Source organism: Artibeus jamaicensis, unplaced genomic scaffold (genome assembly GCF_021234435.1).
Source record: "Artibeus jamaicensis isolate MK-2021 breed Jamaican fruit bat unplaced genomic scaffold, CSHL_Jam_final contig_444, whole genome shotgun sequence".
In the NCBI taxonomy this organism is placed as follows: domain Eukaryota; kingdom Metazoa; phylum Chordata; class Mammalia; order Chiroptera; family Phyllostomidae; genus Artibeus; species Artibeus jamaicensis.
The window spans coordinates 11175551-11199639 of record NW_026521831.1 but is presented as its reverse complement, the minus strand read 5'-3'; the positions used below and the strand labels follow the sequence as shown (position 1 = coordinate 11199639).

The following is a 24089-nucleotide window of genomic DNA, read 5'->3' as shown; positions in this document are numbered from 1 at the left end:
CAATTATCATCTTACCATATATGTTTTTTATCTTCTTTTTCTTAGGTAAGTCCCTTTAACATTTCATATAATAAGGGCTTGGTGATGATGAACTTCTTGAATTTGATCTTATCTGAGAAGCACTTTATCTGTCCTTCCATTCTAAATGAAAGTTTTGCTGGATAGAGCAATCTTGGTTGTAGGTCTTTAGATTTCATGACTTGGAATACCTCTTTCCAGCCCCATCTTGCCTGTAAGGTCTCTTTTGAGAAGTCAGCTGACAATCTGATGGGAATTCCTTTGTAGGTAACTGTCTCCTTATCTCTTGCTGCTTCTAGGATTCTCTCCTTCATTTTTATCTTGGGTAATGTAATGATGATGTGCCTTGGTGTGTTTCTCCTTGGGTCCATCTTCTTTAGGACTCTCTGAGCTTCCTGGATTTCCTGGAAGTTTATTTCCTTTGCCAGATTGGGGAAGTTCTCCTTTATTATTTGTTCAGGTAAGTTTTCCACTTGTTGCTCTTCCTCTTCCCCTTCTGATACCCCTATAATTTGGATGTTGGAACATTTAAAGATGTCCTGGAGGTACTTAAGCCTCTCCTCATTTTTTTGAATTTTTGTTTCTTTATTTTTTTCTGTTTGGTTGTTTCTCTCTTCCTTCTGGTCCACTCCATTGATTTGAGTCCCAGTTTTCTTCCCATCACTATTGGTTCCCTATGCATTTTCCTTCATTTTACTTAGTGTAGCCTTCATTTTTTCATCTAATTTGCGACCAAATTCAACCAATTCTGTGAGCATCCTGATCACTAGTGTTTTGAACTGTGCATTGCTAGGTTGGCTATCTCTTGGTCGCTTAGTTGTATTTGCTATGGAGCTTTGATCTGTTCTTCTGTTTCAGTCATTTTTTTTTTGTCTCATAGTGAGGGGCTGAGCCTTAGGTATTCACCAGGGCGGGGTAACCCAATGGCTGGGTTGTGACGCTATATGTGGGGGCGAGGCCCAAGAGGGAACACTGGCCTTTGCTCTGCTCTCTGTAGAGTTCAGCTCCTTCCACCACTTCCCCCAAGCAAACTGGTCCTTTCTGGTGCTGAGTCCCATGTGGGTGGGCTTGTGTGCATTCTAGGACCCTGTGGGTCTCCCCAGTGAACTCTCCTGTGAGGCTGGGAGTCTCTCCCAGCACCTCAGCCCCCACAGGTGTTTTCAATCGGTGTTTTGAGGCTTTATTTCCCAGTACTGGGACGTTGGGTTGCTACATCTGTCTTGCTCCCCAGTTATCTGTGTGCGAATATGGGACTGCCGCCCGGTCAGCCTTGTGCATGGTGCCCCGCTTCACAATCACTGCCTCACTGGGTCTGTCCGTTGGCACCCCATGCCTAGGGTCTGCCGGCCACCACCTGCGTGCCCAGGGTCCACCAGCTGCCATCTTGTGTGCCTGGGTGCCTTGTGTGCCTGGTGTCACCGCTTCCTGTGCCACGACCCCTCTCTGCCCAGCCACCAGACTGCACCCTCCTACCAGTCCAGATGACTGTGTCTATTTCTGCTCCTTGGCTGTCCGACTTCCATACAATTCAATTTTCTGTCAGTTCTGATTGTTATTTTGTTTCTAAATTTTTTTGTCCTTATTTTGGTTGTGCAAGAAGGCACAGTGTGTCTATCTATGCCTACATCTTGGCTGCAAGTCCACATTGTATTCACAATAAAGTATTTTTAAAAGAGGAAATCTGATGAGGCAAGGATAATAAAGTACCTATACACAATAAAAATGACTTGTGCAAGGAGAGATATTTGTCACATGATACAAGAGAAGGTGACATTTAAAAGTATACTCTAACACTGAAATAAGCTTTTTAGTGAAGTACAGAGGAAAGCAAATGTCAACAATTATATTCAATGTAATTTTGAAACACTTTGCATTTAACCAAAAAACTAAAAGCTCTCTAAATGTAGGAAAAATAGAAGTAAACCAACACAGGTAAACTGTGCCTTAACATTAGTTGATTCCTCTATTACAGCAGGCTCTGTTATAGATAATCAACACAAAGAAATTCATGAGACAAAATGTAACTTCAAAAGCACTAAAATTAAAATGAAGACGATCCAGCCGATCCCTTTACGTTACAAATGAAGACACTGAAGTTCAGAGAAGTGCCTGGGCCCAGGTCACACAGAATCTAGTGACCAAACCGGGACTGACGGTCCTCTGCCCCTGACCCCACCCAGTGCTTCTTCCTCTCACCACATGGCCCCTTCTAGCCAAACAGGGAGAACTTGGAGATGCAATAACAGACAACAGAAACTACACATCGACGTGTTTACTCACTGCCAGAGCCAAGTTAACGAATGTGATTTCAATGGAATCGTACCTGGTGAGAATCGAATATCTGAAATAATGTCTCTTCTGTGGTGAAAAGACACAAGGTCCTCAAGAGTATCTGCATTTGTCATTAAGAAACTTCCATCGCTGAGACCTACAGCTAAAGCTTTCCCATCAGGAGAGAAACAGCAGCACCGTCCACCTAAAAGAGAAGGAGAGCACATGTCGGGTGATTTTCTTTCATTAAAAACAAAGCCTGTGTTTAACAAACCTTTAATTTCAAAGAGGAGTCCTATATTTATTACACTCTTAAATCAATATTAGAAAAGGAGCCAGAGATCCAGATAATCAAGTGTTCTAATGAAATCAGTGGTATGGAATGCTAATAATACAAACCTTTCCTCTCCTGAAAGTAACAAAAGCAAGAACTGATACTCACCTTCAGAAAATTAAATTGTTGAAAAAATGAGTTTTTTAACATAAAAATCCAATGACATACATGGCAAATTTTTGAGGGGTTGGGTAGCTACCTTTATAGTTTCCAGCCAACAAATCAGAAATTTAAGATATAAAGTCATCTTTAGAAAAATGCTTTCAAATTTAAAAAAATATGAAGATAGGCAATTACTAGTTTAAGCTAGGAAGATCCATCTATACATGTTTCGAACCCACACATAAAGAAATAATAATGTCACACTATTAACTTTAAAAACAAGGGTAACGCCGCACTGGCAAACATACAGAAACAGGCTTGTCCGGATGGCAGGGATGCAGCAGGCACGTTCAAAAACTCTGAAACCCTGGACATCTTAAGATGCAGCATATAATTTGCAGGATGAAAGGGAGGGATGGGGTACAGCTGTCATACAATGAGAAGTTACAGAACGCATTAAGAGCAAGTGGTCCTTTAATTATCCAACATACAATGGAGAAGTCTAAGATACACTTTCTGAGACTTAAGAGCAAGAGATGATGACCTGGAGCAGAGTGGCAGCATAAAGGTGATGAGAAATGGCAGGATTTGTATGTATTTTTAAGACAGAGCTGGCAAGACTTTGATGAACTGGGAGTGGACTAAGAAAAAAATAAGTCAAGGCTGTGTTTTTGTTTGAACGGTGACGCCCTCTAGTGAGATGAGGAAAAATCACAAGAGGTTCAAATGTTTGTATCCATTAAGTTAAGGATGCCCATGAACAAGCCAAATGAAGACATGGCCGAGCCGGTTTGCATACCAACACTTCTCTGGAGCCCCAGGGAGAAGAACAGGCTAGGGATATAAATATGGGATGTAAGAGCATATGCAGTGCAGTTACAGCCAAGAAACTTCGTGAGAAAGAACTTACTAATTTATTGCCTCTTAGCTCCAAATCTGCCCTCTTTTTCCTGCTCTGTGAACCTGGAGACGAATGCTGTAGACTTTTCCCCTTTGCCGGCTGACTTGATTTTGGGCAGCAGAAGTTGCTGAGGGGCCCCTGCCAGGCAAAAGCAGAAGGAAGGGTCTTTTCTGGGGCACTGAAGGGGGTGTCTCTGCCGCCACAGCACATCAGCCCCCTGCCAAGCTTCCTTTCCAGTGGCAGGCTGTTCCGTTCCCGTGGTGCCCACGCCCTCTCCAAATATGTCTGACTCTCAGCCTGAGGGAAGAAGGGAAGGGGCCGCCTCTAAGGTCACGCATTGTCCACCAGTCCAGTGGGTGGTAGCGGCTTTCTGCAGCTGCTACTTGTGTACCCCTTAAGAATCTTCTTTTACCCAATAATCACCTTTTATTAGCTAACACTTCACATTAAAATTTTCCTGTTTGAATTACTGGGGTGGTTTCTGTCTCTTGACTGATACAGAATCAGTAGTGTTGTGGTCATAGAAGACAGACCATTAAAGACCGGATCCCAGGAATTAGTTAAGTCACATCTTTGGGCTTGAGCACTGCACTAAGTCCTCAACAGTGGGACATGGGACGCTGGTAATTTGAGGTGTGGACCGGCCTAACAGTCAGTTATCTCCTGCAGTTGATTATGATAAGTATCCACTGAAATAAGTGCCCTGGAGGTCCAAGAGGCTGCTGTCCTTGACCATTTCAACAATAATGAGGACTACAAAGGACTGCGTTATACAACTGAGTGCACAGAACATTTACAGAAAGAAGTGGTAAGCTCAGGTCCTTAAACTCTCAGCACAGGTCATAGTCTGAATGGAGAGAGAGCCTCCATGGCAAATCTAAAAAAAACAACTGTAAGACTGATATTACTGAAAATTAAATATAAAATCTAATTGTGTCAGTTCAAAATTTACAGTGTAAATCACAGTCTCGCCAAGTGCCTCGTGTGAAAGTTAGGCAATGACTGGGAAGACAGGGAATGTGGACACCTGGAGCGGGGACACCTGGCTGAAATCAGATGTAACCGAGAACCCTGAGCTCACGTGGTGTTCTGGGTGTCACGGGCCAGTACGGACAGCTTGCTCTCTCGTTCATGAGAAGACTGACTCTCTGAAGCAGGCGCCTTGGCAAAGGGAGGACTAACCGTCTGAGGAACCATCACCACCGCTGCCCTGTTGCGTCCCCCAGTGTGGACGCAACCTCAGCTTGGATCCAACCCCAGCACGCTGTCGGGCAGAGGTTGGGGAACCTCTCCATGAAGGACCAGACAGCAAATGTTTTCAGCTTTGTGCCCCCTATGGTCTCTGTCACAACTACTTGGCTCTGCTACAGTCGTGTGAAAGCAGACCTGGGCGATACGTAAATGAATGAGCATGGCTGTGCTTCAGTTAAACTTTACTTACAAAATCAGGGGTGTGCTGGATCTCACCATGGGCTGACACCTGATTGATATACAGGAAGGACTCCACAAGCTTATTAGGGAGGTCAGAATGTTAAAGCAGATTTTTTTCACGTGCAACCTACATCCCCTCAAAACACCTAGAAGAGAGTCCCGTCACAAAACACGGAGAAGTACACTCACTGAGGGCAGCCTCTGCACCCTTGAAAAGCTCTGTGACTGAGCTCCTATGCAGGTCGGGAATGGGGGGGTGTCACCATTAACAGGGGCTCCCTGACTCAACCAGGATAATCCTGGAGAAGCAGAGGCCAAGAAGTATCACTCAACCACTTAAGGAAAGACGAGGTGGGTGAACTAATAATCAGAACGTTCTGGCCTGTGAGGATCTGTGTTGGTGGCTAATTTATCATGATGTCTCCAGAAATGAAACAGATGAACAGGCTACTAGATTAGTGTTAGATCTATATAATAGGAACAACTGCACACCAGGTAGCAAAGACCCCTGGCTCAAATCTCCACAATGGAGAGTCGGATTCTCAACCACTTCTCAGACCTGAGCCAACTCATACACTTGGAGCCCCTCGGTTAAAGGGAAGGCCAGGTCACACTGAGGAAGAACCGTGCAGTACTGCCACAAGTACATAAAGTTTCTTCTAAGCATCCCTGGCCACTTATTAGAATGACTGTGACTAAGAAAAGGAAATATCCAGACTTTCAGGAATGACCACGTACGAGCTCTGAATTGACACCAATTCTGGAAAATGCAAAATGCTGCTGTCGTACACCATGGAGGTGGGGCCTCACGGTGGTCCTGTGGCAGATGTGTTAGCCCAATTCTGATCACGGGGGACCCAAGCGTCTGCAGACCCCACCCGATGCCTGAATTTGGATAGATATGCTTGGCAACTGGCTCTGTGACCCATGGATTAAGGTCATTAATACAGGAAAAACTAAGTGAAAACTCTGGAAATCCATCTCTCTACCGAGACAATAAACCAGAAGCAAAACTGCAAGACTGAGAACTATAAAAATGAGCAGGAGCGGGAATACCTGTCACACCATCATTAACACCTGCCTGTTGGGTCTGTGCTGAAATCAGGTGGACTTTAGATGATAACTGTGAATAATGAACGTGCTCAGGCAGTGACTCTGACTGACTGCTCTTCCAGACCTTCACTGGAACAAATGAACATGGCCCCTAGCATTTTGTGTGCAGCCATCACCCTGGTTAGTGCTTTCCCTCCACACCAACTTGGAGGGACCACCAGAAGCAGTTTGCTTTTACCTGGCTTGTATCTTTGACACCTTCAAGCCTTGCCTCAGGGCTATTTCAACTCTCCTGTTCTTTGCCATAACACAGTCCACAGAGATCCTGATCGTCTTGACATTCCACAAAACATCTCAATGGTCCACTACATTGATGACATTATGTTGAATGGATCTGGAGGGCAGGAAGCAACAGTACTTTAGATGCCTTAGTAAGACGTAAGTAAATCAAGAGAGTGGCAGATAATCCCCACAGAAATTCAGGGACCTGCCGTCTCAGTGAAATTTCCATGGATCCAATCATCTGGAGTATGTCAAGATATCCCCTCCAAGGTGAAAGCCAAGGTGTTGCACCACCCATCACCTACCACACACAAAAGGAGCCAAATGCTTGGCAGGCCTTTTTGAAAGCAACATATAACACATCCCAATGAGCTGCTTCTACCCACCTATCAAGTGACTTCCAAGGCTCCCAGACTTGAGTGGGGACCAGAACAAGAAAAGGCAAGCTTGGCCTTATGGCCCAGCAGATCCGAAGATCCTCAAAGGTGTCTGTGGTGAACAGGGATGCTGTGAGGCGGCCTCTGGAAAGCTACCAAAGGAGAATCAACGTGCAGAGCTCTTGGAGTTGAGAGAAAATCCATGCCCTTCTTTACAGATAACTATTTGCCTTTTGAGAAGCAGCTTCCAGTTTGCTACAAGGTCTTGTTAGAGGGTGAATTCCTACCTATGGGATATCAGGTGACTGTGTCCAGAGCCCCCTATTATGCACTGAAAGTTCCGTGACCAACTTAACCACAGGTTGGGTGTGCACAACAGCAATGTGTCATGTGGAAATGGCAAATAAAAGACCAGGCGTGGACAGACCTGGAAGTTACAAGTAATTTGCATGTACGGGTGGCTCAGAATCCTTCAACAGTAATTTCCTCCGCAATGCCTCCCCTCTCTCTCAAGCTATACCTAGGGCCTCACAGGTACTCCTTATGATCAACCAGTTGACTGAGGAAGAAAAAAATCTGAGCCATATTTACAGATGTTTTTACACAGCATGTCTGTACCCATCTAAAAGCACTACAGCTCCACTCGGGGTGACCCTCAAGGGCAGTGGTAAAGGTAAAACTTCTAGTAGGCAGCACTTCAAGCAGTGCATTTGGTTTTCCATTTTTACGGTAAGAAATGGCCAGAGGGACAGATTTACACTGATTCATTAACAACTGTTAACTACCTGGCCAAGCCGTTGAGGACTGGAAGGAACGGGTGAAAGACTGGAAACGAGATCTGGAAAATGGATGCGTGGATGAACCTCTTAGAAAGGGCACATGCTCTGGAGATTTTTGCATCCTAAGAATGCTCAACAAAGGGATCCTCTGCAGAGAAGGCTCTCAGTACTCAGATGGACAAAACGATCTGCTTTCTGCATATCAGGCAGCCTCTTTTCCCAGCTAGCTAGCACCTTCTCAGTGGGCCCACGGTGGCAAGGATGGATGGAGGCTAAGCTTGGGTTCAAAAACATGGACTTCCCACCAAGGCTGATCTTGCTGCCACTACTTCTAAGTATCTAGTCTGCCAACAGCAGAGACCAACCGAACCTCTGACATGGCACCCATCCCAAGGAGACCAGCCTGGCGCATGCTGATTACACTGGACCTCGCGCATTATGAAGGGAGCAAAGATTTAACCTCACTGGAAGAAACATGAATTCTGGATTTTTCTCGCCTGCCCATATGCATTTGCTAGCACCACCATCCATGCTTCTGATCAAGGAACTCATTTCACTGCTAAGATCGGGCAGCATTAGGCCCATGCCCAGAGAATTAACTGGTTTTATCACATACCTCCACAACTCAGAGGAAGCTGCTAAGAAAACAATGTAATGGTTTACTGAAAACTAATTTTTGGCACCATTTGGGAACCAACACCCTTCCATACTGGGGTTTCTATCTTACAGGAAGCAATACATGCTTTGAGCAACAGACCATTTCGTGAGGGTGCTGCCTACCTCACGGCCAGCACCCCGGGTCTGGAAACCAAGAGGTGGAGGTGGGAGTGGCTCTTCTGTTACATCTGACAACCAGCCTGCACAATTTGTTCTTGCACCCTGGCAACGCTGAGCTTTGTTAATTTGGTTGTAGCTCCCAAGAGCAGGGAGAATGCTTTCACCAGGGGACAAAATGTTCCCAATGAATTGGAAGATGAGACTGCCATCTGGTCCTGTTGGGCAACTTACGCTGCTGAATCGACAGGCAAAGAAAGAGGCTGTTACTCTCCCGGCTGGAGCGATCGATCCTGACTGCAGAGCGGAAAGAGAGTTACTGCTACACGATGAAGGCACAGGGGGCTGTATCTGGAAACCAGGGGACTCACTGGGTTCTGTGATAAAGCTTAATGGAAAACAACAGCAGCAAGAAAAAACCCTAGTGAGGTACTGAGATTTCACATTATCCAGTGATGAAGGTTTGGGTCACCCTACCGTTAACCCTACCCACCTAAGGTTCTGGCTAAGGACAAAGAAAGCATGGAATGGGTGACAGAGGAAGAAAGTCACAGACAGCAACCACAGCCTATGCCCACTTTAGAAGCAGGGACTATACATAAATGCTTGTTGTATGTATACATAAACTGGTTACTTTTCTCTCCCTTTTCCTCCTAATATTTTACGCAAGTTTGTTGGTAGTTAACTTTCCAGTTTAGTCTTACGGTAACAGAATATTTAGTAAGACGGTTACTGAATTTGAGAGTAGTTAACACAGTCAGCAATGGATACAATGACTGTTGGGACTGGGTGTCTTCTCTCTTTGGGGAGAGGGTGAGAACTCTTCACTTGTACCAATGGTAGCCGAATCTCATTCGGTGGAAATTTTTGGTAGAACAAAAACGAAAGGTCAGTTCTGTGACTGTACTGAACTTCAAATGTGTGTATAAAGATGTACGTGGATGCTGCTTAGAGAGAGGGGTAATTTGGGCTAGTTATTAACTTACTGTCTCTCTGTTCCAAATCTACCATTCGCTGGGCCTTGTAGAAGACTTCTGTCTTCTGTCAGGTGACCGATACTAAGCTTTGCCAGTCTAGGGGCCTAGGGAGACGCTACAAGTCCACAGTAGGGAAAGCGGCTCTCCTTGCTCCTTCGAGAGCCAGGGCACTGGTATGCAGGGGCCTGGCTGCACTCCCCACGGTGCTGCCCCCACCGAGGCCTCCAGCTCTTCCCATCACTGTGATGGCCCTAACGATTCTGCCACGATTAGCAGGCTCCAGCGAGATGCCCTGCCCAGACACCAGCCTTTGGCCTGGGTTGGGTTTTCTTCTAGGCAGAGGCCCTGCCATCCAGCTCCGGCCCGTGCCCTCCAGCAAGCTCTTCCTTCACCGCCGAGCACCCTCCCTGTTCCCGAGGACTGCTCCCTCTGGCAGTTTCCCCACCACGGACACAGAGTTCCGATGGCAGCCTCGCCCTTTCCCAACTGGGTCCAGATCTCCATCAGGTTCTTTGTTCACTCTCCCTCCGCTAACTAGGGCTGGTACCTGCTCCATAGCTCTTCCAGCAGGTAACCACCTTTTACCTGTTAACGATCTCTTTATCACATTTTCCCGGTTCATGTGACTAGTAGGGCCTCTGTGCTATGGCTGGACAGTGACTGATACAATCACCTAAACTGTGTGACTGTGCAACAGTAAAAGGAAAGCCAGGGGCAGATGCCTGGAGCATTTCTGTGTGTAGAGACTGGAAGAAGAGGCACAGCCATCAGAGGAAATAAGGAAAGAAGCCAGCAGATGGGAAAACCCCAGTATTCATAGTTCCTAGAGCCAAGTGAGGGAAGCAGCTCAGAGAGGAAGGAATAATCAGTTATGCCAACAACTACTGGGAGGTGACGAAAGTGAAGAATGAGAGGCGACCAAGAGCCTGGCAGCAGGTTCAGTGGAGACAAGCTAAAGGTCCACTGGTGGATGAAGAGATAAAGAAAATGTTTAAGCCAATGCGACATTACTTAAATAGCCATAAAAAGAATGAAATCTTGCCCCATGCAACAACATGGATGAACCCTGTGGGCACAGTGCTTGCTAAAATGAGACAGAGAAAGCCAAACACCGTATCATCTCACTTAATGTGGAATCTGAAACAAACCAACAAAACCCCAAAGCCCACAGACACAGAGAAGAGACTGGCAGCTGCCGGAGGTGAGGGCTTGAGGGCGGGCAAAATGGGTGAAGGCGGCTAAAAGGTACAAACTTCCAACTACAGAATAAGCCACGGGGGTATAATGTATAGCATGATGATTACAGCTAATGACATTATATTCCATATTTGAAAATCGCTGAATGAACACACCTTAAAAGTTCTCAGCACAATAAAAACATTTTTTGTAGCTCTGTATGGTGATGGACGTTAACTACAATTACTGCGGTGACCTTTTATTTACATTATATACAAATATCAAACCATTATATCATATACCCAAAACTAATCTCATGTGTCAATTATACTTCACCTAAAAAAGAAAAGGAAATCTGATGCATATTAAAACCATGTATGTTACAAATCTGACTGGTCAGGACTTCCGACAGCCCTGTGAAGAAAAGAATAATTGGTGACATGCTTTTCTGTGTACAGAGAGGTGTGACTGTGGTTTGGAATCCCTTTTACCTTTGACATTGACAACTGAAGTATGGAACCACTGAAATATTTGTAAGTCTCTCCAATTTTCGCCAACAAACAAAACACCAGAGGATGAAAAGGCTGGACGTCAGTAACTTTTTTAAAAAGGGAGGGTAGGGGAAGGACAGTGACTGGAGTTTTAGAGATTGTGACTAGTGTCAGATTTTTAGTTAAGTGTAGATGGTAAAATTTAACAGTAACCCTAGAAGAAGAGACAGACCCTGTAACTTAGTAGAAGGAAGTAAAAAGAAATTAAATGACTGAATTACAAACCCATGTTATATAACTCTGACCTGGCCCTTAGTACACCAGACAAACCCTTTCCTTCATCTGCTGGTTGTCACATTTCTGAGTCACAAATGCCCACTTTTTCTACCAGGGCTCCTTCTACAATATCCCCAAGCCCCAAGTTACCATTTCTTACCACCTCACTAAGAGATGGGAAGCCATCTGTGGATCCTCATCAGCCCCGGAAGACGGCTACAGCCTCGCTCCAACCACTGAACCCGCTGCCTCTCTGCCCGGGGGGGCTGGTCTCAGCTGCCTCCTGCAATGCGCCCAGCTCTGTTCCGTCCCAGGATATCCTCCTCCCTGCAGCCCTGCTGCCCTTCTTAAGTAAAGGCCTTCTTTCTTAGTTTCTAACTCTGAACTACACACAGTCCACAGTCATAAAGGGGAGGAAACTTAACTTTGTTTTCTTCCTATATTCTTTCTTCCCACATGAGCCACTAAACTGGCTCAGGAGAGGCATGGTCACGGGCAGTCCCATAAAGTGAAGAGCAGGTATCATTGATTCCACTTATATAGCATCATGAGCAAGTGACATGGAGTAAGTATTTAGTCTTTTTTTATACACTGACTATTGCTTTCCTACATTTGTGAGGGTTTTAAAGTTCAAGTCTGAGAGCCTCTTACCCTTTTTCAGTTTCCGGACAGCCAACATACAATGACTCGGAGAGAGGTCCCATATTCTTAAGGTTTTGTCATCACTCACAGTAGCGCAGATGGGCAGATAAGGATGCGTGGCCAAACCCCACACCTCTCCTTCCATGTGTCCCTATAAAGAAAACATGGTTAGGATCAATTTAACCTAAAGCTATGTGTATTTAGGAAAAAAACTGGGAACGAAAAAGGGGCCACACACGAAACCTGACCAGCTCAGGGGAGGACTGCACAGCAGCCTATGAACCCAGAGACCGAAAATAAAACTCCCTGAACTAAACGCAGTTCATGGAGGGAGTCATGTTCTAGGTGCCGTTTTCCCCGGGCAAAGGTCAGTCTTTGCCTCAACCGAGTCCGTCTGTTGTCTTTTTTGCATGTTGCATAACATGCCTGTTAACGGTAACTTTGAAACATCAATTTCCCTCTTTCCAAACTCCTGGAAGCACCACACCAGAGAAGAGACTCAATGCCCTCACTGTTATTATCACGTTCATTGTTAAATGTTAACTACACTATGCCCACCTATGTAAAAGAAGTATTCCCTCCCCTTTGCTTTCTCTGGCCTCCCTGATACCCCTTACACCTCCTCCTTCAACTGTAATGTATAAAATAAGGTACAAAACTGCCATTCTCTGGAGCATTTTCTCAGTCCTTTGAGATTTTGCTTCCTAGTGATTGTTGTCAGTTTGACTGAAATAAATGTATAAAAATTCTTATAGGCTGGGTATTTCTCATGTTGACAAAACTAAACACTTTTGATAATATATGATAATGACAGAATAATGCATAACGAGTAGATCTACTGAAACTTTTTATTTTTCCGAATGCACCATAAAACACCTTTGTAACAACTTGATCTCCACAATTAAAATATAAGCAACCTACTATTAAAATTAGCTTAGAACTCGAACACATTCACTGGGTGGGGAGAAGGGAAACAAACTGGCTGCCCTGGAAGGTTACCGAATGCTATGTAGGGGGACGTCCTGCAGGACAGAGTAAGCACCACCCCCTCACCCCTAAGTGTGGTGAAAATAACATATACATTTAAAAACATTTAAAGTCTCTGGAAATGGTTCCAAGGAGAAACAACAAGTGAAGAAACATTTAATCAAGAAAATGTGAACTCATTAAGAACAGCGAAAGTCTGTAGTGTTTGAGCCGAGACCCACCCGCTTCTCTCTCCTCCTTACTCATCAGTGTGGAAGCCCCACAATGGCCAGACGAAGCCCAGGACACTCCCCTTCCTCCCCACCTGGCTGTCAGAGGCTCCCTTCCCAGAAGGGGCAAGTGTCAGCATTTCTCCTCTGGCCCTGGTACCTAACACTGATGCTAAATTCTTGGTGGGATCCCCCTTCTTTGGCCCACCCTTGTTCTGAAACGTTTGCTCTACCTTGGCTGCAGAGCCCCTGACAATATTGGGGCTCAGTGTCCACCCAGTAACACCTGAAGTTACTGTTCCCTGCCCCGCACCAAGTACTGAGTTTCTAAAGGAAGGCACACTCAGAAAGGGCACTCCATTGTCCTCACCCAGGACTTGACAGCCTCAGATCAGACATTTTGCCTGGAGGGAGAATCAAGCCATAAAACAGTTCCTAATTCTTTCTCAAAGGAACTGACTTCATTTACTGCACAAATGTGGAAAAGCTCCCGCCCAAAGGTGCTCTCAAAAACAAGAAGGACGTGGTGAGAGATAACTGGGAGGCAACTGGCAGACCCCAGGGACACAGAGGCTAACCTGAAAGTCAGCTAGTTTGTCCAAGAGAAGCAGAGAAATCTCAGGGGTAACTGGGAGAAGACTACTTAAAAAGTCAAAACAAATCTCAAGCACTAACCTGGGGAACTGTTCCTTTTAAGGAGCTGAATTTAATTGGTTTAGTCTGTGGAGCAACTTATTCTCCAGGAGAACGTTGAAAACAATTGCGCTTTAATGGCTGGTGGTGATCTGGGAAAGAGGCCATCAAAGAGGAGAGAGCACTTCCCAAATCACTTCATGAAGTCAATGTTACCCTGATACCAATACCAGAGAGACATCACAGGAAAACTACAGACCAGTACCCTTTATAAATATGGATGCTAGAATCCTCAATAAAATACTAGCAAACTGATTCCATTACAGGATTATAAACAATTAAATGAAATTCATCCCCGGAATGCAAGGTTGGTTTAAAATCTGAAAACTAATTAATGTAATATACCATTATGAGTAAAATCAAACCAAAACCACATGATAATCTCAAAAGACAGGGAAAAAGTATTTGACAAGTGCTTTTGAGAAAAACATGCAACAAAACAGGAATAAAAGTGTAATTCCTCAACCTGACAAAGGGCATCTATGAAAAAACCCATAGTTAACACTTATTTCTAAAATTAGAAATAAAACAAGGATGTCTGCTCTCACTACTTCTATTCAACATTCTATGAAGAGTCCAGTCAGGGTAATTAGACAAGAAAAAGAAATAACAGGCATCCAGATTAGAAGGGGGAAGCAGATACATCTCCATTTGCAGAAGACATGATCTTGTATACAGAAAATCCTAAACAAAACAAAACCCACTGAAAAAACTATTAGACCTAATAAGTTCAGTTATTTTTAATGAAATAATTATGACGTACACTGCAGATTATAAAACACTGTTGAAAACAGTTAAAGATCTAAGTAGATGGAAAGACCCACGTCCCCAGATCAGAGGACCCAACACTGCTAACACACGACTTCCCAAACCGGATCCATGGAGTTCTGCGGCTGCTAACACTGCCGTACAAGTTTTGGTACAATAATGAATGCACAGCTGTGTGTACATGCATTCCCACACTTTTAATTACTAGAGTCTTATATTATCTTTATTTCTAGCGTGTGAAGTTTCACCAAAACTTGGCTATTTAAAAATTTTTCCCTTCTGGATGATTTTAAAAATACTTCCTAGATTTTGTGAACAAATCTCATTAGGATTTGGATTATAATCATATCGAATTTATAATTTATTCAATTCTTTTATGCCTTTAGAAAAATTGTCCACTTTCCTTACCATGGGTCTTACATATTTTTACCTGTATTTACTCCTGGTTACTGTAGAGTTTTCTTTATGAGCACCACTTTTGTGTCACATTTTCTACCAGATTCTTGCTAATGTACAGAAATACTATTGTGTGATTGTGCATCTACTCACTTGATAGGGCTCCCTAATAAGGTCTACTACATATTCGGTTTATTCTCTTGAAAAGTCACTGTACAGGGTTATACTCTCTGCAATACTGACAGTACTGCTTCTAACACACTTTTTGTTTTGACTAAACTGGCTGGCACCTAGCACACAGCTGGACGATAATGGTGAGAAGTGGTATTCTTATCTTCTTTCTGATGTGTAAGGGAGAGTAGGTTTGAAATCTTAAACTCTAATAAATATGACAATATTAGGATGTCATTTTTGACTTTTAAAAATCTTAAAACCATGAAATTGTGTATTTTCGATGGTGCCGTGTGTGGATCCCTCCTTAAAAGCGGACTTGTCTAATACTGTCCAAGAGATCCTGCACATGGCGATAAACACCAGGACTCCATCATCTCTTTACTTCAAAGGAATATTATGTGACTGAGATTGAAGGGTAGAACATGGAAGTGTGACGGCTAATTTAACGTAAAATGTGTTATCTGCTTGTAAGTTCTCCCTGGTACATCGGATGCTATATGAACTCTGAAGTATGTGCAATGTTCCCATCCAAGTGTCCTCCTCAGTATCTATACAGGAGTGCAGTAGGGGTTGGAGAAAAATAAGTCTGTATTAGGAAAGAACATAATTTTTTTCAGGGTAAAAGGCAAACCCAAAATTGGTGTTGCTGTATAGAGCTGCATGAGACAATTTTTCATTAGGGTGGATCGGCGATTTTCAACTGGTGTGCCACTGGAGTTTTTAAAACATGTGGTACCTGACTATCCAGCCAGAGACCTCTTTTCCCTTAGATTGTAAAATAAAGACATGACAACAGCCAACACAGTAGCCACCCAGTGTGAACGAATCAAAATTACACCGTTTTTTTTTGTGGTCAGATAGGCCAAATTTTAGCAATTTAGCAATCTGGTACACCGAGTTTTAGCAATTAGTTTGTGTGCCATGAGATGACAAAGACTGAAAATCGCTGGGGTAGGTCCTGCCTCACTTGGTGTGTTTCACACTATTGATTTATTTTCCTCCCTACTTTTCAGAAAAACATAACACATATAAGAAATTACATGTGAAAAATTAATACAGCATTCCCTGCTGTTTCATTTTATATTTCCACCACAGAGATTTTTGTATTTCTGGATTTTTTATTATTAATATACAGGGTGAGGCAGAAGTAGGTTTACAGTTGTGAGTACGCGAAAGTTTTTTCTGGTATTATTATTTATTAATTATTGTATTATTTTCCATGTGAACAACTGTAAACCTACTTTTGCCCACCCTGTATTTTCTTTGATGTTCTCAGCAATAAAGTTTTAGCATACACTCGCTTTTAAATTTTCTAAGTTAGAAACCTGAGAAAGAATGAAATAAGGTGAAGAGTTTCATAGAGAAACAATGGCCTTAGGTTCAAAAAATATATTTCAAAGAAATAAAGTTAAATATGAAATAAATGGACGTGGTTAAACTAATTACAAATGATTTTGCTTTCCATTGGTTTGTTTTGCAATAAAAAATTACTTAAAATATTGGCTATTATCCACATGATGTCATGTTCATTTGTTCATTGAACATGTTCATGTTCACTGAAGCTGTACATTTAGCTATAATAAAATTTAAACTTGGGGGTACATAGTAACATTAACAAATAGTTCCCTACTTAATTTAACATCATTTTTCATCACTATCAACTTTGGCTCTTATGTACTGAACCAACTGTTTATATACAAAGGGAATAAAGGAATATTAATATTTGAAATTACCTGGACCAGAAGTGTTACTGGACCACTTTTATCCACTTCTAAAATTTCACCATTCTTTGTGCCAACTAAAATATGACCATGTCCTAATGATATGGCACGTATGGATGGGTTATCTTCTAAGAGAAGACCTGAAATGTTAAATGGAGATGTTGTTCTAGGTATGCAGTTACTATAATACAAGTATATATATGTATATTGCCAATGATGCTTTTTGGTAATGAAAATCACACTGCAAGACTGCTTTCTCCTATATTTTAAGTATTCTAATAAATGCACCACATTTTCCCCATTCAATTTACTAATCTCAAAAGTACATACCACCTACATACTACAACTGTATGAGTCTCTACAATCCCAGATCCCCTACCACCATTCTGACAACTGTTTCTTCTCCTCATCTTTGTACCTCCTTATCCACCTCCTGACCCTCTAAGAGCATGTACAATATTCTGGCTAATCATTTTAATTCAACTCAATTCAAGATGAATTCATTTGTGCCTGCTCTGTCCTAGGCAGGCTTTGGAAACATGCTGGTAAGCATGCTAGAGCCAGCTCCTGCCCTCACAGAGAATGGAATGAGAAAAATGGACCCTGTCTGTGTGAGAAGCATATTGAAAAAGAGCACAAAGTAAGGGAATTTTAAGCTTTCCTAAGAAGGAGAATGGGGGAGAAAGGACTCATCCTAGAAGAAATAATGTTTGAGATTTGAAAAATAAATATATGGTCAGGTAACTGGAGGGGGTAAGAGAAAAGAACGGGAAAATTCTAGGCAAAAGGACAGTTGTGCCCCTCCCCAGGGGATGTACGCGTTCCATGACCCCCAGTGGATGTCTGCAACTGCGGAGAGCACCAAGCCCTCTATATGTAATGGGGTGCATCCAGACCCCCCCAAGGAGGGGTCTGTAACAGGGTCCAGAACTTGGGGTATCCAGGAAATATAGGATGTCCTTACCCCCACAAGTCTGGACTGGGGAATGGAACACCTGGAGCAGGGCCATTGAGAGTTATTTTGCATATCAACAATTGGCCAGTTTCATATCTAATATGCAAAAATGATTATTTTACATATCTATAGCTGCTGGCTAGCTTCAGGGATATGTTAAGTAGCTGTGGTCTCGCTCTGAGCCAGAGAGAAGGGAGTGACTTTGAACCATAACATAAGTGGGATATAAGTGGGAGGCAGCTCCTCCTGGCTATACAGCACCTGCATGAGAGCTTGGAGATGGTTCGCTCCACACCACAAGGCCACGCCTCCCTGGACTAACCATGGCAACCAAGAAAAGCTAGAAAAATACAGGAGTGTTGGCAGGAGTAGCCAGTTGTGGGAGGAGTTGGAAATGGGGTTCCAGAGGAAGACTGGCGCCAGGATTTAAACCCAGACTCGGCAGCCATGAAGGTTGGAACCACGTGGTTTGGGGGACAGAGCGGGGATTCCCTTTACCGCTTAGGAAGCAGGAAAGCAAAATGTAGCATCCATGCAGAGCTCTCTCTTAGCAGTTTGGAAGAATGCAGGAGAGATGCTCAGGGAAGGAAAGAAGTGAAAGGACTCTTGCTGGTGGGCCACGGGAAGGTGCCATGTGGGTTTGGATTAAGAACTAGAGATCCTGTCAACGCAGCTGATGGTGCTGGGAACCGAGGGAGACCTGCCAGCTGAGCATGGATTACTGGGAAGGACCAGGGGCTACCTGAGTCATAGACTTCTATTTTCTCCTGAGAAATGGTACCCCTGACTGGCCTGACTGGGCAAAGGGCAGGGAAAGGACTGACTGTGTGTGTTTCTGGGTGTTTTAAGGGACTTGGAGTATTTAACGGTGATGTTCTCCCATTACTCTAAACCTGTAGAACTTTTTGAATAAATAGTTCCTTCCATTTCCACCAAACTCTGGCATTGAAGCCATAACTCCAATTCCTAAGGGTGGCAGGCAAGGCAAATCTAGTACAGAGGACCCCCAGGGGAGGAGAGTTCCATTTGGTAACAGTATTTTCCCCCCACACAGGTCCATTCTGTAACAAATGTACTGTATCTTTCCTACACATACATACTCACATTGAAGTTTAATTAATAAATTAGGCACAATAAGAGGTTAACAATAGCTAATAATAAAATAGAACAATTATAACCATACACTGTAATAAAAGTTATGTAAATGTGGTCTCTCTCAAAATACCTTACTGTACTGTACTCATCCTTCTTCTTGTGATGTGAGATGTATAAAATTCTCGCCTTTTCACTCAAAGAAAGCACTTTATGGCTTCTTTTTGGCGTATCTGAATTGCCAGCATCACCGCTCTCTGGGGCCATTACTAGTAGGATAAGGTTTACTTGAACACAAAGGCTGCGAAAGCACAACAGTGGATCTGATCGCCGCGGAGGCTGAATGACGAAGGGGGAGGGGCGTGTACAGCCTGGGTACACCGGGCAAAGGGGAGATTCGTATTCCGGGCAGGGCAGAGTAGGACTGCACGGGATTTCATCGTGCTACTCAGAACAGTATGTGCTTTAAAACTTAGGAATTGTTCATTTCCGAAATTTTCCATTTAATATTTTCAGACTGCGGTTCGCCACAGGTAAATGCGACTGCAGAACTATGGTTTGGGTGGGTGGGTGGGGGGAGGACAACTATTTAAATAGCACACAGAAGGGCCTGGAGGTCAGGGAGTTCAGTGCCTTAACGTGCTGAAGGAAAGGATAAGGGAAAGAGGCCTCAAAGGCTACAGAGGCAGCGTCGATAAAACACCAACGTGAAACAAAACGCCAGGTTTGAAAACAAACCCCTGATTGGTGATAAATGTGAGGCTCACATGGTAACTTTTTTTTGAAAACTATAAATGTTAAAAATTAACATTATACCCTGGCTGGTGTGGCTCAGTGGATTGAGCACTGACCTGCAAACCAAAAGGTCGCTCGTACAATCCCCAGTCAGGGCTCATGCCTGGGTTGTGGGTGTGTGAGAGGCAACCACACATGGATGTTTCTCTCCCTTCCTCTCTCTCTAAAACTAAATAAAACCTTTAAAAATTAACATTACTAAACTTGTTCTTGGTTAATATTTTACTATGTGTATCACAGAAAATAGATTTTGAAAGGGCAGCAGTGATTGTAGCATTCAGTTAAGTAGCTTCTCCCATGTAACTCTGATGCCTGTCTGGTAAAGAAGAAAAAATACATTCTATTGGTTCCGCCTCAGTGACCACATGTGTTAATAATGAGACATTAATATTTTCTTCTACAAAGTGAATTAAATATCAAATCACCTTTAGATCCTGGGGCCAAAGAGGCTCTTTTTATAGCATAGGTCTTGAGACATCTTTCAAAGGAGTCATCCCAAAGAGCTACTATACCATCTTTTCCTCCAGTAACAAATCCCTATAAAAGTAAAAGTTTCAAGTTAATAAAGATCTAGATATTTTAAAAATAATAGGCTTCTTTATATCGAAAATTCTAGGGGAAAGAACATTTATAGGCAAAATTTACTGCCTGTAGTGAACAGAAATTAGTATAAGAACCCACTGCATATTTCAAACATCAACATGGAATCTGTAGAAATAGTTACGGTGACACTAAACACTCTCCTTTTAGGACAGGACTTCAACCCAGTTTGACCCTGGCTGGGTAGCTCGGTTAGTTAGAGCAACAACCAAATACACCAAGGTTGTGGGTTCGATCCCATCATTGCACATAAAAGAATAAACTAATGAATGCATAAATAAGTGGAACAGCAAATCAATGCTTCTCTCTCTATCCATTCCTCTCTCTCTCCCCCTTTCTCTCTCTCTAAAGTCAATAAATTTAAAAAAATGTTTAACTTTATAATTTGGAACCATAAGGTAGCTCCACTACCTCTAACCAAGTTACAAATATTCTCCTACGGGCGTCATAATCCCACCTTTTAAAAAGGGTAATATCCGTAGCTCCCTCACAGGACATAGTGATAACACACAAAGCACTTAAACAATTTTGACATGTAGAAAGTGATTAACCAATATAAAGCTAAACTTTTATTTTTTTAGCAGCAGACATCTCACTCTGGGTTCGGGAGGTTGAAAGGAGAATAAACAAGGTCAGGAAGACGAGCTCATTTCTGAGCGGCTCAGCGGCACTGAGCGCCAGTGCTCCTGCCCTTCTCAAAGTGCCCTCCCCTCCATGATCAAATTGGTTCACTCAGATCGGCTCTAGGTGACTTACTTTTTCCAACGCATGCATACTGAACACGGGCCCATCGTGTGCTTTGACTGTTTTGACGAGGAAGATGTCTCTCCAGATGCACACGTCTCCTGTGGACGTTCCGGAAAAGGCCATCTCTTCGGTCCAGCCGTACACAGCACACATCATGGTGTCGTTTTTCCCCAGCGTGCCTATGGAGCCTTTCCTTCCGATCAGTCCTCCCCCTGGTCCGTACAAAACACTGTGAAAGTTCCACTTTCATATGACATAAAGTTACAAGCAGTACAACTTCTTTTCTACTGTTGTTGTTTAAACAGAAAGACATGTAACAGTGAGAAGAGTTAAAGAGAAAAATGCGGTTTCACAACGAGTGACTTGGCCAACACCTTGCCTGGCTGCGGCAGCCACGCTTTGGGCTGCTCTCAGGCCACAGCGTCTTGAATAAACAAAAGCATGTATGTCTTAAAGGGGTTTTAAGCAGTCCTCAGCACTTCTGATTGTTTTTCAAATTTTTACTATGACATATTTAAGAATACAAAAAGGCATTAAAAACAATAGAGTACAAAGTACGCCTATGTCTCTACTATCGACTCAAAATGACTAAAACAACTGACATGTGACGCCAGTCCCACCTCCACCCCCTCCTATTCTGAATGTGTTGATGACTCTTGTGCCTTCTTTCTACATATCTGACAGCTTATTTATGAATTCCTAGGTAATACATCGTAGTATTTTTCTTGTTTTAGAATTTTCAGTAAATACCATTCCATATGTATTATTTGCAACTTGCTTTTTTCACTATGTTATGACATTTTACACATGTTGATTTGTATCTCTAGAAAACTCATTTTTATAACTATATAGAATTCCATTTCCCTAGTAACAGGCACTTAAGTTGCTTCCAAGTATTTGCTATTGAAAACAATGCTGCTTTAAACATTCTTGTAAGGGCCTCTTCTGTACAAAGGCAAGAGATTCTCTAGGAATGCCTGGGAATCATGGCTTTGGTGTGTGCAACAGGGACAGCACAGAGATGAGACCAACTGTTCTCCAAAGGTGACACATCGCTTACACTCCCATTGACAGTAAAAGTTCCTTTCTACTGTTTAGGCACACTTGGCATTCTTAGACTGGGGTTGTGAAACACCAACTGAATTTTACTGTAGTTTTAACTTACACTTCTCTGATTACTACTGAGATTTATCTTTTCCTATTTTTATTGACCATCCATTCCCTCTTGACATCTTCTGCCCATTTTTCCAGCTGCACTCATTATTCGTGTATTCATGACATATATAATTCAGGCACTATTCAGAGTAGTGGGGGTAGAGCTCAGAACAAAAGCGACAACAGAATTCCCTTCTTTCATGGAACTTCCTGGTGAGAGCCGGTCAATAAATATGACAAATACGTAAAAGGTACAGTATGTTAGATGCTGATGGGTGCCACGGAGAAAATGTAAGCATAAAAAGGAGATAAGAAATAGGAGGGGTCCATTTCCAGTAAGGTGGTTAAGAAAGGCCTCCCTGCAAGATGGTATCTGAAAGAAGAGCCGAAGAAGGCAGCAAGAGCAAGTCATTCAAGAAGAGTGTTAGAGGCCAAGAGACCAGTATGTGCAAAGGCCCCAACACAAGAATGGGACTAGGAACAACCAGGAGGCCAGTACCGAGTAGCAAAGACAGTAATGCAGGCAGTAATGGGAGACGGGGTCAGTGAAGTCAAATGCAGCATCACAGACCATTGTAGGAGTTTACCTTTTACTCTACGTGAGATGAAAAACACTTGGGTGTGGAATGACAGGATACAGCGTATCATTTATTAACAGGTTCATTCTAATTTCTGGATTGAGAGTAAACTGAAGGACAGCAGGGATGAAAAATGTTAGAAGGCTACTTCAATCACCTGAGCTAAAGAAAGATAAAGGTAGCATAGACCAGGGTGGTGTCGTGGAGGAAAATGAAAAGTGGTCGTGTTCCAAATGCGTTCAGAAGATGGTGTTTTCTGAACATGGCAATGGAGTTGTTAGCGAACCTGAAAGGGCAGTTAAGTGGAGTGGGGAAGGAAAACAAGACTGAGTTCTCTCAAGAGTAAGAAGGCAAACATAAATTTCCAAGTGAAAGGGTGAACCACTGCTCGGAGATGTTTTAGTAGGCAGGTAAGAAATTAGTCACTGGAGGGTTGAGTTGAAAGATGGCTTTTGCTTGGTTGTATTTATTTAAAGTGGAGAAGTAACTTTCCCATGCTGAAGGGAAAGGGTCCGTAGAGGGAAAAGTGATGATGAGGAAAGAAAGGAAAGAAGAGTGGGAGTGATGTCCTTGAGTAAGTGAGAGGAGGCATCTAGTGCCAATGTGGAGAGACTGGCCTTCCCCTGAGCACAGGCTACGCATCTGGAGCCAGTTGGGTGAACGGGCCGAGGGCCAAATCCTGCCACCAGGCGCTATGGTAGGCACCCACTGGAGCTGCTTTGCACCATGAGCTGCAGAGGCCACACCTGTTCCCCGGAGCCTGCCTCCCTACCGCCAATGATGATTGGCGGCTGCCTACTAGCAGCTGCCCAGGGCTTCAGAAGGTGACCGTCTACAAATGGTGAACTCTGCTAACAGCAAGTGCTGGGCATCTAACAGTGGAATCACGGTCCAGGGGATGCCCTGCCTCTGGCCAGCTGCCCAAGTTTAGAAGGCAGAACTTTCCAGGAGGAGCTGAGTGAAGCTGACCGTGGTCCCCTCACCCCACCCTGCCAGTCCCCTTCACCACAGCAGGCTGATCGTAGAGATAATGTCTCCAGTAGATGGCACTAGGTGCAAATTGGTAGGGCAGGGCAGGGCTCTCTTGTTCTACAAGTACCAATGTAATATTCTTCATTTGGGGCCTGGAAAGTAAATACAAGTATTTACTCTCTAGCCATTTATGGAAAGAGTTTGCCACCCCTGGTTTAGCTACTCATTGGTTTTCTGATAACACACAGTATTACAAGGTCATGTCGCTGTTGCACTCAAAAAGCTTTCAGTTGCTTGTCTCACCAGCCATGGAAGAGAGTTTGAATTCCTTAGAGGAGAGACTAAAAATTAATAACTCAGAAC

At 43.4% G+C, this 24089-nt stretch overlaps 1 protein-coding gene across 13 annotated transcripts in view; it reads right to left on the bottom strand.

Moving 5' to 3' along the window:
* Positions 1–24089, bottom strand: part of EML5 (EMAP like 5) — a 122747-nt gene that overhangs the window by 40200 nt on the left and 58458 nt on the right. For 11 of the 13 annotated variants that reach the window (XM_037130187.2, XM_053665966.1, XM_053665964.1 and 8 more), the window contains 5 exons: positions 21031–21233; positions 20100–20211; positions 16845–16972; positions 11894–12035; positions 2342–2494 (listed from right to left, as the gene is read on the bottom strand). In XM_037130187.2, coding sequence (XP_036986082.2) covers positions 2342–2494; positions 11894–12035; positions 16845–16972; positions 20100–20211; positions 21031–21233 — 738 coding nt within the window. Of the gene's footprint in view, positions 1–2341; positions 2495–6355; positions 6505–6778; positions 6922–11893; positions 12036–16844; positions 16973–20099; positions 20212–21030; positions 21234–24089 lie in introns of those variants that run through there. The other 2 variants (XR_008391778.1, XM_037130196.2) reach the window with 2 other exon arrangements.